We start from the raw sequence: 12,533 nt of genomic DNA, 5'->3' as shown, positions 1-12,533 counted from the left end.
TCAGCTTGGGAATCTATCCTTTCCTCTTCTCCCACTCCCTTCTGCGTCACCCTGACTTGCTCCCTTTATTCATCCCCCCTCACAGCCCCACAGCATTTACGTCCATATCCGTAATCTATCTATTTATATTCATGTCTATCTCCCCTTCTAGACCGTGAGCTCACTGTAGGCAGGGAATGTATCTGTTTTATTGTTATACTGTAATAATAATAATAATGTTGGTATTTGTTAAGCGCTTACTATGTGCAGAGCACCGCTCTAAGCGCCGGGATAGACACAGGGGAATCAGGTTGTCCCACGTGGGGCTCACAGTCTTCATCCCCATTTTACAGAGGAGGTAACTGAGGCCCAGAGAAGTGAAGCGACTCGCCCACGGTCACACCGCTGACAAGTGGCAGAGCTGGGATTCAAACCCATGACCTCTGACTCCAAAGCCCGGGCTCTTTCCACTGAGCCACGCTGCTTCTCTACTCTCCCAAGCGCTCAGTTCAGTTCGCTGCACACAGTGAGAGATCAATAAATGCAACTGGCTGACTGAATCTAGTGACCACAGACCAGAAATGTCCTGGACTTCCTTCCAAGAGCAGGCTCCCCGCCTACCAGACGGCTTATTCTAGAGGGAGACGACATCTCCCTCCCCCTTCCAGGTTATTCCCCGAAAACCCTGTCGGTCTCCGACTCTCAGAAGAAGCGCGTTTTCCAAAACCTGGTTCATCTCCATCTTCTGACGGCTTAGGTTCCAAGAGCCTAATTTAACCTGAGTGAAGAGAGTGGTTGATTTGGGGGAAGAGAAACCCAGAAACAGTCATCTGGCTTTAATGAGAGATAAGATAAGTCCCCCGGGGAGTCAAGTTGGCTCTAACCATAAAATCTCCAGTGATAAAAAAGTAATGACAACCGAAAAAATAATTGGAGGAAGTCATTTGCATTTTAGGGCTAAGGCTAAGGGGTAAGGGATAATCTGATTGATAAATTTGCCCAGTCCTTTCCTTGTCCCCTGGCCTCACTGACCCGGATCGCAGGAGCCTCGCCCCACGTTGACCTAATCTGTAAATGCTTAAAAACACAGCAAAAGGCAATAACGATAATGACGATGATGGTATTTGTCAAGCTGCTTACTCTGTGTCAAGCACTGTTGTAAGCGCTGGGGTAGATGCACGCTGATCAGGTTGGACCCGGTCTCTGTCCCCCTTGGGGCTCACAATCTTTATCCCCATTTTACGGAGGAGGGAACTGAGGCCCAGAGAAGCGAAGTGATTTAGCTAAGGTCTCACAGCAGACGAGTGGCGGAGGCGGGATTCGAATCCAGGACCCTCTGAGTCCCAGGCCCATGCTCTATCCACTAGGTCGGGCTGCTTCCCCAGTAATACTTAATCATAGGTATGATTGATATTCCTCTCAGGGTCACACCAGGAGAGTTTCCAGTCCTCTACCAGTTATAACTAATAATAATAATAATAATGATAATGTTGGTATTTGTTAAGCGCTTACTATGTGCGGAGCACTGTTCTAAGCGCTGGGCTAGACACAGGGGAATCGGGTTGTCCCACGTGGGGCTCACAGTCTTAATCCCCATTTTCCAGATGCGGTAACTGAGGCACAGAGAAGTGAAGTGACCTGCCCACAGTCACACAGCTGACAAGTGGCAGAGCTGGGATTCGAACTCATGACCCCCTGACTCCGAAGCCCGTGCTCTTTCCACTGAGAGTCAAGCAGAGGCCTGTCCGTTCCATTCCTAGTTTGGCCAGTGGCTGGCGAGTGACAGGCCATCTTCTACAAGTCAAAACTCCCCCGTGCTGGGCAGCAGCAGCAGCATGGGAGAGAGGCGAGGGCAGAGACTCGTTTATCGCGTGGAAGGAGGCGATCGGTAAACCACTTCCGTATTTTTCCCAAGAAAACTCTGGATGCGTTATCGGAACGATCGCGGACGGAGAGCGGGGCGTTCTGGGAGAGATGTGTCTGTGGCGTCGCTATCGGTCGGACGTGACTCGACAGCATAAGGCTAACAACAACGTTATTGATATTATTGTTACTACTGATAATATAATAGCAATAACCCAGTAATAATAATAAAAATAATAACGATGGTGTTTGTTAAGCGCTTACAATGTGCCAAGCACTCTTCTAAGCACTGGGAGAGAGACAAGGTAATCAGGTTGTCCCACGTGGGGCTCACAGTCTTAATCTCCATTTTACAGATGAGGTAACTGAGGCACAGAGAAGTGAAGCGACTTGCCCGAAGTCACACAGCGGAGCCGGGGTTAGAACCCACGACCTCCGACTCCCCAGCCCATGCTCTTTCCACTAAACCATTAGCACTGTACATGTCTACTCATCTTCAGCAGTCGGTCAAAAGTATTTATAGAGCATTTACTATGTGCAGAGTACCCTATTAAGCCCATGATTATATGTAGATTAAAAATGGCCCGTTCGATTTATCGTGCTATTTTATGCCGTCAAATGGGCACCTATTTCACCTCAGCCCTTTCCCTAATCCACACACTGTGCTCCCGTCTCCTCCTTTGGATTGGAAGCTTCTCGAGGTTGAGGAACGTGCGTTTAGAGAAGCAGCGTGGCTCAGTAAAAAGGGCCCGGGCTTGGGGGTCAGAGGTCACGGGTTCGAATCCCTACTCTGCCCCTTGTCAGCTGTGTGACTGTCACTTCACTTCTCTGTGCCTCAGTTCCCTCATCTGTAAAATGGGGGTGAAGACTGTGAGCCTCACGTGGGACAACCTCATTCCCCTGTATCTACCCCAGCGCTTAGAACCGTGCTCTGCATGTAGTAAGCGCTTAACAAACACCAACATTATTATTATTATTCTATCGGATTCTCCCAACCTTTTAGCCCAGTGCCCAGAGATCAGTAGATACCTTGGACCGATTGATTGATTGATGGCCTGAGTCCATTCCATGGAGCTCAGCCAATAGCGGCTTCCTCGGGGAGGGCTAACAGAAGCCAGGACAGGGCTAAGGGAGCTGAGGAGAGGAAGGGTCAGGTCAAGGAGAAAAGAGAAGGGAGACAGGAATTGCCACTGGGCCTATTCATCAATCGTATTTTTATTGAGCGCTTACTGTGTGCTGACCACTGTACTAAGCACTCGGGAGAGGACACTATACCAGAGTTGGTAGATACGTTCCTTGCCCAAAGTGAGCTCATAGCATGAGGCTGGCAGTCTCTCCTCTTTCAAAACGCCTCAAGAACCTTCAATGCTTGCCCCGTTATTTTTCTTAAATATGAAAAATCAGACTCTGAGAATCTAGTTCTCTATTCTCCTTCACTGGGCGATTCAGAATAATCATAATAATGATATTTGTTAAGTGCTTTATATATACCAAGCCCCTGGACAGATACGAGATAGTCAAATCGGACAGTCCCTGTCCAACACGGGACTCACAATCCAAGGGGGAGGGAGAGCGGTTATTAAATCCCCATTTGACGGAGGAGGAAACCGAAGCAGAGAGAAGTTAAGTGACTTGCCCAAAGCAGGCAAGATTAGAACCCAGGTCCCCCAACTCCCAGGTCTGTCTGTGCTCTTCCCTCTAGGCCACACCGTTTCTCAGAAGGAGCATTTTCATAAGCAGCAGCTTGACCCGGGGGCACACCCACGGGCTTCTGAGAGATTTTCCAAGGGTTAGAGAGTTAATCCCTCCTCCTCACCCACCTACATCATCTGACTGCACCCTGTAAACTCCCAGTAAATCCCACTGACTGACTGACCTTCTCTCCTCCTCCACCGCACCTTCCCACCACGCCCGTGGAGAGCTTAGTGATGGCAGGAGTGGTAATCCTAACAGTATTTATTAGGTTTTTCGATTGTGACCCCCGCTGAGGGACAAGGACTATGTCTAATCTCCACTTGAGTATGCCCTCCCAGGGTTTAGTACAGTGCTTTTACACACGTAAGTCCTTAATAAGCACTGCGATTATTCGTATCGAACGCGCACCGCGGCACTAACGGCTGGGAAAGAATACATGGGTAGGAATTATAAGCATAATCCTTATGCTTATCCAGAGGGGCTCACGATATAAGAATCTAAGTGAGGGTTAAAAGGCTCCTCTGGACAGGGAAACGTGTCTAACCAGTTCTGTCGTACCGTAATCTCCCAAACGCTGAGGACGGTACTCTGCACACAGTGAGAAGAGTTCAACAGATTTAATTTGGTTGATTGACATAAGGTGATGAAACAATCAAACCTCTCTAAGTAGCATAAAAGACACAGACGGATACACAAAATGAAAACCACCCTGCAAGGTGTTGTGGCTAGAGGAGCAGAATTTCAGGCTCCTCACGGTTCAGAATCCACAGTCAGCCCCGTGGCCGCAGTCACGGCAGCAGGGGCAGCTTAGTGTCTCGCCCAGGCTCTAGATTTCGTGGAGGGCTTACGCTGTGGCTGCTTCGGTCCTGTCCACCGTGGTGGTACGAGGCAGGACGGGATGGAGGCTCCAGGGTGATGCTGCGGGGTTGGGGGGGTGGTAAGGGGAGGCAGGGAGCAGACCCCGGGTCCTGTTGTCCAGTGAGGGCTTCCCTCTGAGACTTGTCTCTCCTTTGGCTCGTAGATGAAGAATGTGAACGTGGAACACGCCAACGAACACAAGGGAGGACAGAACATCTTCAAAGGGAAAAACTCCCAGAAAATCTTCGGCAGAGACAACCTGGCCTCTCTGGAGAAACCAGTGCTTCTCCATCTGATGCATGGGAAGGTGAGAGAGAGAGCGTAGCCCGGGGTGTGGCCGGGCTTCCGGGCCCTCCCGGGATCGGCCCGGCTGGGTCCAGGGTCCGGGGAAAGTGGGACTCCCGTGTGCAGGCCTTCCTCTCCGTCCCTTCCCGGGGTGGCGGGGGGGAACGTCTGAGGAGGAGGAGGGAGGCGGGAGTGAGATCTGGGGGCCGGGCGGGTGGAAGCAGGGTGGGCAAGAGGGTTGGAAGGCAGGGGTCCCAATCACTCTCCCCTTAGCCCAGTACGATGGAACGATCTTGCCTTTTTTCCCTTGTCCTGCTCCTTGCCCTCACTCCCGAATTGGTCTCTTCCTCTGGCTGGCCCTCCCACAGTCCTCCAAGGAGACATGATGACCCAGGTTGACCTCTCTTAGAAAGCCAAACGGTCAGCTTGGTAGGGACATGGGGAGAGGCAGGTGAAACGGGCAGCGGCCCGGGGCTGCCGAGTGGAGAAGAGCCAGCGGCCGGACCTGTGAGAGTCGAGCGGGATGACCGTCCTGAGGGTCTCTCCCCCCTTCTCTCCTCATCACACACACCTACACACACACTGCATCCCGAACTGGGGCCGGGAACTGAATTACCTGTCTGTCTGTCCGCCGGCCTGCCTGGGTGTTGGCAAGTCTCGTGTAAGGTCACGGCCCTGTGCCTAGAAGCAGCGTGGCCTAGTGGTTAAAACCCGGGCCGGGAGTCAGAAGGATCTGGGTTCCAATCCCCTCTCCGCCACTTGTCCACTTGGTGACCCTGGGGAAGTCACTTTTCTATGCTTGTTACCGCATCTATAAAATGGGGATTAAGACCGTGAGCCTCATGTGGGACAGGGATTGTGTCCAACCTGATTATTTTGTATCTATCTCAGCGCTTAGAACAGTGCCGGGCACATAGTAAGCGCTTAACAAATGTCATGAAGAAAAAAGTCAGGTCGGTTCCCAGCAGCAATCGCTTCGCTCAGTTTTTTCTAGCCCTGATGATTACGTTTTTCCATTTCAAGTCTTTCAAAAATGAATCGCCAGATTTCCAAGTAGGATTTAATTCCCATTTTGCAGATGAGGGAATTGACTTGCCCAGGGTCACACAGCAGACACGTGGCAGAGCTGGGATTAGAACCTAGGTCTTCTGACTCTCAGGCCTGGGTTCTTTCCATCAGGCTACACTTCCCTTCGGTTCCACCCATTTATTTCAACTCTTTCACTACAGCCTTGAACAAACGGCTCCTCCACCTGATTTGGCTTTCACCTTTTATTCCCCCCCCGCCCCAACACTCACTCTTTTTTTGAGGGATTATTGAGCAATGAAAAGGTTAAAGGGAAGGCAGCTGCTGGAAAAGGAGAAAGAAAAGGCGTAGCAAGCCCTCCAGCCGAATAACCAGCCCCTAGTTAATGCAGTTCATCCATTAATTCATTTGTCAGTGAAGCATTTGGGAAATGCATGCTTGATATTAAATTAGGATATTAAATTAAATTAGCCAGGGGAATGAAAGGGACAAGTGTAGAATCACTGAGAAAGTTCCAAGTAGTCAACCAAAAGGGGTAGGAAGGAGAAGGGATTTAATTTAGATAAGAGGAATAATTTGCTGAAGGAATCTAGATATTGGGCCAGAGTCCAAGGAAAGAGACTTTGGAAGCGAGTGGTAATGTGGAGGTGGGTCTGATAAGAGCACTCCAGTGACTTTCAGAAGTTAGTGGTAAATTTGAAAAGTAAAGAAGACGTAAGAATGAACAGCAGTAGGCTGTTTGAACGAAGAGTCTGTAGGCCAGTAAGCATCTTTGACAAGGCAGCATCTTAGCTATTAAGGAGGTACAAAACTTCCCCGATCACGTCCTGTGAAAATGCAAATGAAATGCAGATTGGGGATTGGGGAAGAAGGGGCCAGAGAAGCCTGAATAACTTTTCCAAGAAGCAAAGAAAAATTTTAAAAAGCAGAAAAACTCTGACTCTACTAAGTAGAATTTTTTATGGTTCTAAATACTGGGGTAGGTACAAATTAATCAGGTTGGACACAGATCCCTGCCCCACATGAGGCTCATGGACTAAATAATAATAAATAATTAGGGTATTGGTTAAGTGCTCACTATGTGCCAAGCACTGTTCTAAGCGCTGGGGTAGATACAAGGTAAGCAGGTGGTCCCATGTGGGGCTCACAGTCCTACTCCCCATTTTACAGATGAGGTAACTGAGGCACAGAGAAGTTAAGTGGCCTGTCCGAGGTCACAATAGACAAGGGGCAGAGCCAGGATTAGAACTCAAGTCCTCTGGCTCCCAAGCCAGTGCTCTAAGTAGGAGGAAGAACTGGTATTAAATCCTCATTTCATAGTTAAGCAAAGCGAGGCACAGAGAAGATATGTGACTTGCCCAAGGTCACACAGCAGGAAAGTGGGAGAGCTGGGATTAGAACCCAGGTCCTCGGATTCCTAGACCCGGGCCCGTCCCACTAAGCCACGCTGATTCCACTTCGGTAAATCTCATTTCCCGATTGATTTTAAAATGCTTAATCCAGTCATCGATTTTAATCTCGCTATTCCTTTTCATGGCAATTCAGTCCCTGTCCCCACCATACAATAAACAACCAACTTCTCGGATAAAGCACAGGTTTGGGAGTCACAAGGATCTGGCTTCTAATCCTGGTCCTGCCGTTTGTCGGTTGCGTGACGTGAGGCGAGGCAATTAACTTCTCAGTGACCTCATCTGTAAAATGGGGATTAGTACCGAGAGCCTCAAGTGGGACGCGGACTGTGTCCAACCCGATCAGCTCGTATCTACCCCAGCGCTTATTACAGGGCTTGGCACATAGTAAGCGCGTGCCAAATACCATAAGAAAAGAATTCCAAATTGAAGACCTCAGGGTTAAAAAAAATCAACCAGTTTGAGTTTTGAAGATTTAACATCTATCTCCCTCCTAAGTGTGTACGCTCCTTAAAGACAGGGCACATGTCTTGCATGACTGCTGTATCTCCCAAACGCTTAGTACAGTATATGCAATTAATAAATACCATTTCTCAATCAATCAGTGGCATACCGTGTGCGGAACGCTGTACTAATTATGGGGAAGGGTACGATAGGACAGAATCGGTAGCCACATTCCCTGCCCACACGAATTCACAGTCTAGTGGGAGACACATAAATTACGGATATGTACATAAGCGCTGGTGGGGCAGAGGGATGGGATGAATACCAAGTACCCAGAGGTCACAGGTCCAAGTGCAAAGATGAAGCAGAGACGGAACTGGGGAAAAGCGAACTTAATGGGGGAAATGCCCGCTGGACGGTGAGCTCATTGTGGGCAGGGGATATGTCGGTTTATTAGTGTGCTGAATAATAATAATAATAATAATAATGTTGGTATTTGTTAAGCGCTTACTATGTGCCGAGCACTGTTCTAAACGCTGGGGTAGACACAGGGGAATCAGGTTGTCCCACGTGGGGCTCACAGTCTTAATCCCCATTTTACAGATGAGGGAACTGAGGCACCGAGAAGTGAAGTGACTTGCCCAAAGTCACACAGCTGACAAGGGGCGGAGCCGGGATTCGAACCCATTGACCTCTGACTCCAAAGCCCATGCTCTTTCCAGTGAGCCACGCTGAACTCTCCAAGTAATAAGCGCTCAGTAAATACGATCGAATGAACGGATGACGACAGTAATACTAGTACCGTACCAAACTGATGAAACTCCAGCAACCGACTCCTCTTGTGTCACTGTAGAACTTTCGGAAAGATTCATTATTCTCCTTTGAGTGAAATCCTCGATAGGTTTCCTCAAAATGTATTTAGTCTATTCCCCTTTAGGGCAACAATTCTTAGCCAAACGGGGTCAGGTTTCTTTTCTGAATCCTCTGTGTTGTGCCAAGGCTCCAGGGGCTGATAAAGAACCGACTGCATTTATAATCTTAATGGAAACCCATATTTTACAACCTTCGGAGGGGCAGTTAAATGAGCAAAGTCTTTCGCGACGAGTGAACCGTTTCTCTGGTGGGATTGAGTTCTCCTCGTTCAAAGGCTGTAGAGTATCTGCCACCTCACCGCCTCCAAGGGCCTGCCTGGAGGAGGCAACTTCCTTCAGGCCCAGGGTCAGAGTGCGGGAGGTATCTTTGGTATCTTCGGAGAGAGCGATGTAGTCCCTGGAGGAGGAAGCCTTGGAGGCTGAAGCCCGGGACAACTGCCAGTCACGACTTCCCGGGAGAACTGGGATGGGGAAGAGCTGCCCTTGGGAACTGCAAGGATCAGAGAACGGGTCTAGGAAGGAAAATATTCCCAGCCTGGCTGAAATTTCCTGGGACATTTCAGCCCCGTCGTTAACGATGCAGGAGGGCCAGTGTGGTTTTCCTTCCTTCATTCAATCGTATTTATTGAGCATTTACTGTGTGCAGAGCACTGTACTAAGCGCTTGGAAAGTACAGTTCAGCAACAAATAAAGACAATCCCTGCTCACAACGGGCTCACAGTCTAGAAGGGGGAGACAGACTTCAAAACAAGTAAACAGGCATCAATATAATCAATATAAATTACATACATAATTATATACATGTATTCTCCTCAAAAAAAGTAAATAGGCATTAATATAAATAGAATTATAGATATGTACATATCTGTACAAGTGCTGTGGGGCGGGGAGGGAGTGAGTTGGGGGGAGAGGGAGCTGAGGAAATGGGGGGCTTTGTCTGGTCCAGTGGAAAGAGTATGGGCCTGGGGTCCAGGAGACCTGGGTTCTATCAATCATTGGTATTTACGGAGTACTCACTATGTGCAGAGCACTGTAGTAAGTGCTTGGAAGAGTAATAGTAATAATAATTATGATATTAAGCTCTTACTGTGTGCAGAACGCTGTAATAAGCGCTTGGGAGAATAATAATAACAATTATTATGATATTTATTAAGCACTTATTATGTGCCAAGCACTGTTCTAAGCACTCAGGTAGATGCAAGGTAATCAGGTTGGACACAGACCCTTTCTCCCGTGGGCTCACAGTCTTAATCCGCCTTTTACAGATGAGGTAACTGAGGCATAGAGAAGTGAAGTGACTTGCCCAAGGCCACCCAGCAGACATGTGGAGGAGCCGGGATTAGAACCCACATCCTCTGACTCCCAAGCCCGTGTTTTTGCCACTGAGCCACGCTGCTTTTGCGAGTGTAATAAAGCAGATATATTCCCTGCCCAGAAGGAGTTTACTGTCTACCGGGCGAGGCAGACGTTAAAATAAAGCAGTTGCGTTTCATTCCTCTTCTGTAGTTTTTTTGTTACTGTCCAGTCAGTTGAAAGAGGGCTCTCAAACCCCCCATGTGGGACTGAGCTAGAGAGGAAGTGTGCTTTTTTATGGTATTTGTTAGCGCTTACTATGTACCAGGCACTCAACGAAGCACCTAGGTAGATCAAGATAGCCAGGTTGATCATAGTCCATATCCCACCTTGGACTTACAGTTTTAATGCCCGCTTTACAGATGAGGTAACTGAGAAACAGACGTTAAGTGACTTGCCCAAGGCCACAGCAGGCAAGTGGTGGAGCCGGGATTAGAACCCAGGTCTTCTGATTCCCAGGCCCGGGATCTTTCCACTTTTCCACGCTGCTTGTTTCTCCGTTTCTCCATCTTCATCTGTGACCATATTGTCTCTCCCACCTTCAGTCTCATTCATTCATTCATTTATTCAATTGTATTTTTTGAGCGCTTACCATCTGCAGAGGACTGTACTAAGTGCTTGGGAGAGTAAAATAATATAATGAACAGACACATTCCTTGAGGGGATTTTAATGGAAAATACGTATCTCGTTGGATCTGCCTGGTACTGGCACGTGGAAAGCATTTAGCAAATAAAAATCAATAAAATAAATTGTGGCATTTGTTAAGCGCTTACCATGTGCAAAACACTGTTCGAAGCGCTGGGGGATACAAGGTGATCAGTTTGTCCCACGTGGGGCTCACAGTTTTAATCGCCATTTGACAGATGAGGTAACTGAGGCACAGAGAAGTTAAGTGACTTGTCCAAGGTCACACAGCTGACAAGCGGCGGAGCCGGGATTAGAACCCGGGATCTCTGACTCCCAAGCCCGCGCTCTTTACACTGAGCCTCACCGCTTCTCATAATATTGGTATTTGTTAAGCGCTTACTATGTGCAGAGCACTGTTCTAAGCTCTGGGGGAGACACAGGGTAATCAGGTCGTCCCACGTGAGGCTCACAGTTAATCTCCATTTTACAGATGAGGTAACTGAGGCCCAGATAGGTTAAGTGACTCGCCCACAGTCACACAGCTGACAAGTGGCAGAGCCGGGAGTCGAACCCGTGATCTCTGACTCCGAAGCCCCGGCTCTTTCCACTCAGCCATGCTGCTTCCCCATTTATTATTATTATTACATTATTATCTCATTATTATTAGCCTGTACAGTCCAACCTGCTTATTGGGCCTCAGTCATGTCTATCTCACCACTGACCTCTCGCCCACATCCCGCCTCTGGCCTGGCACCCCCTCCCTCTTCACATCTGACAGACGCTGTCTCTTCCCATTTTCGAAACCTTATTAAAAGCTCATCTCATCCAAGTGGCTTTCCCAACTAAATCCCCATTTCCTCCTCTCTCACTCCCTTCTGCATCACCCTTGCACTTTGATTTGCTCCCTTGGATTCACCCCTCCCTCAGTACTTATTGGACCTGGGTTCCGATCCCCGCTCCGCCACATGTCTGCCGGGTGACCTTGGGCAAGTCCCTTAACTTCTCTGGGGCTCAGTTAACTCATCTGTAAAACATTGATGGGGATTAAACATTAAGACTGGGACATGGGCTGTGTCCAGACTGATTTTCTTGTACCTACCCCAGTGCTTAGCACAGAACAAGCACTTAATAAATACCATTTAAAAAAAAACCCAAAACAAGGCTCCAGCTTTACCTTAGAATTTCCCATGGACGTCTTCCCTGAGGCTACCGGATCTGAGAGTCGATGCTGTTTGGTTGATTTCTTCATTTTCTCTTTCCTCAGGTGATGGACTACTATTCCTACCCCAATGAGCCGGTGGCTATGGAGAACCTCAAGAGAGGTGTGGCCAGTCTCTTTCAAATGCAGCTGACTTCCGGCAGTGCAAATGAGGTAGGACTAAAAGGCACAGAATCTCCCTCTTTTGATGCCAGGAAGACCCAGAGAAATTTAGGCTGAGGTATTTACAGCTTGAGATAGGTAGGCCTCGCTTCAGCCTGGAGGTCTTCCCGAGAAGAGGCCGCACTAGGGATAAGCCGTGGGCTTTCTACCATCCTGTTGGTCGGGTGCCCTTTTAATACTGATTTAATTTAATACGCTCCCAGAGGGAGACTGGGAACTGTGAGGAGGGGTTGGAGGATTGGGAATGGGTTTCCGGTTGGGGGGACAGTCTTTAAGTGGTTTTGGAAGGAGGGGAGGGTCTGGTCAAGGTGGGAAGAAGAGAGCTGGTTTGAGGTGAAGTTGAGGAGAGTAAAGATGAGACCAAGAGAAAAGCTGGCTGGCTGGAGTAGAACTCAGGGCACGGGACCAGAGGAGGAGGGAGCGAGACTGGGCAGTTGAAGGCCGAATCCTCCATTCCTCCCGTCCCTGAGCGCGGACTCTCATTTTCCTCCATTTCTTTCGAGGTGGACATCTCTGGGAATTGCGAAGTGGTCTACCAAGCCCAGCAAAATAAAGTCACCAAAATCAAGGCTCTGAACACCTGCAAAATCCCCAGGTCTGGATTTACTACCCATAATCAGGTAGGAAGCCTTTGTCCTGGTGGGAACTCACAGTGCCCTAGGGAACATCTTCCCTGCCCACAAGGAACTTACAGTCTAGAGTGATGTGGTATATATAAAAAAAAAGAATCGTTGATTTCT

At 48.6% G+C, this 12,533-nt stretch overlaps 1 protein-coding gene across 1 annotated transcript in view; it reads left to right on the top strand.

Annotated features, from left to right (window-relative positions):
• LOC100086103 (microsomal triglyceride transfer protein) overlaps window positions 1–12,533 on the top strand; it is a 50,428-nt gene that overhangs the window by 16,445 nt on the left and 21,450 nt on the right. The window contains exons 3-5 of the mRNA XM_029077104.2: window positions 4,559–4,702; window positions 11,677–11,784; window positions 12,297–12,413. Of these exons, the coding sequence (XP_028932937.1) occupies window positions 4,559–4,702; window positions 11,677–11,784; window positions 12,297–12,413 (369 nt within the window). The remainder of the gene's footprint in view (window positions 1–4,558; window positions 4,703–11,676; window positions 11,785–12,296; window positions 12,414–12,533) is intronic.

Source organism: Ornithorhynchus anatinus, chromosome 12 (assembly GCF_004115215.2).
Source record: "Ornithorhynchus anatinus isolate Pmale09 chromosome 12, mOrnAna1.pri.v4, whole genome shotgun sequence".
Classification (NCBI taxonomy): domain Eukaryota; kingdom Metazoa; phylum Chordata; class Mammalia; order Monotremata; family Ornithorhynchidae; genus Ornithorhynchus; species Ornithorhynchus anatinus.
Note: the sequence above shows the minus strand (reverse complement) of the source record. Positions and strands in the feature narration are given on the sequence as shown.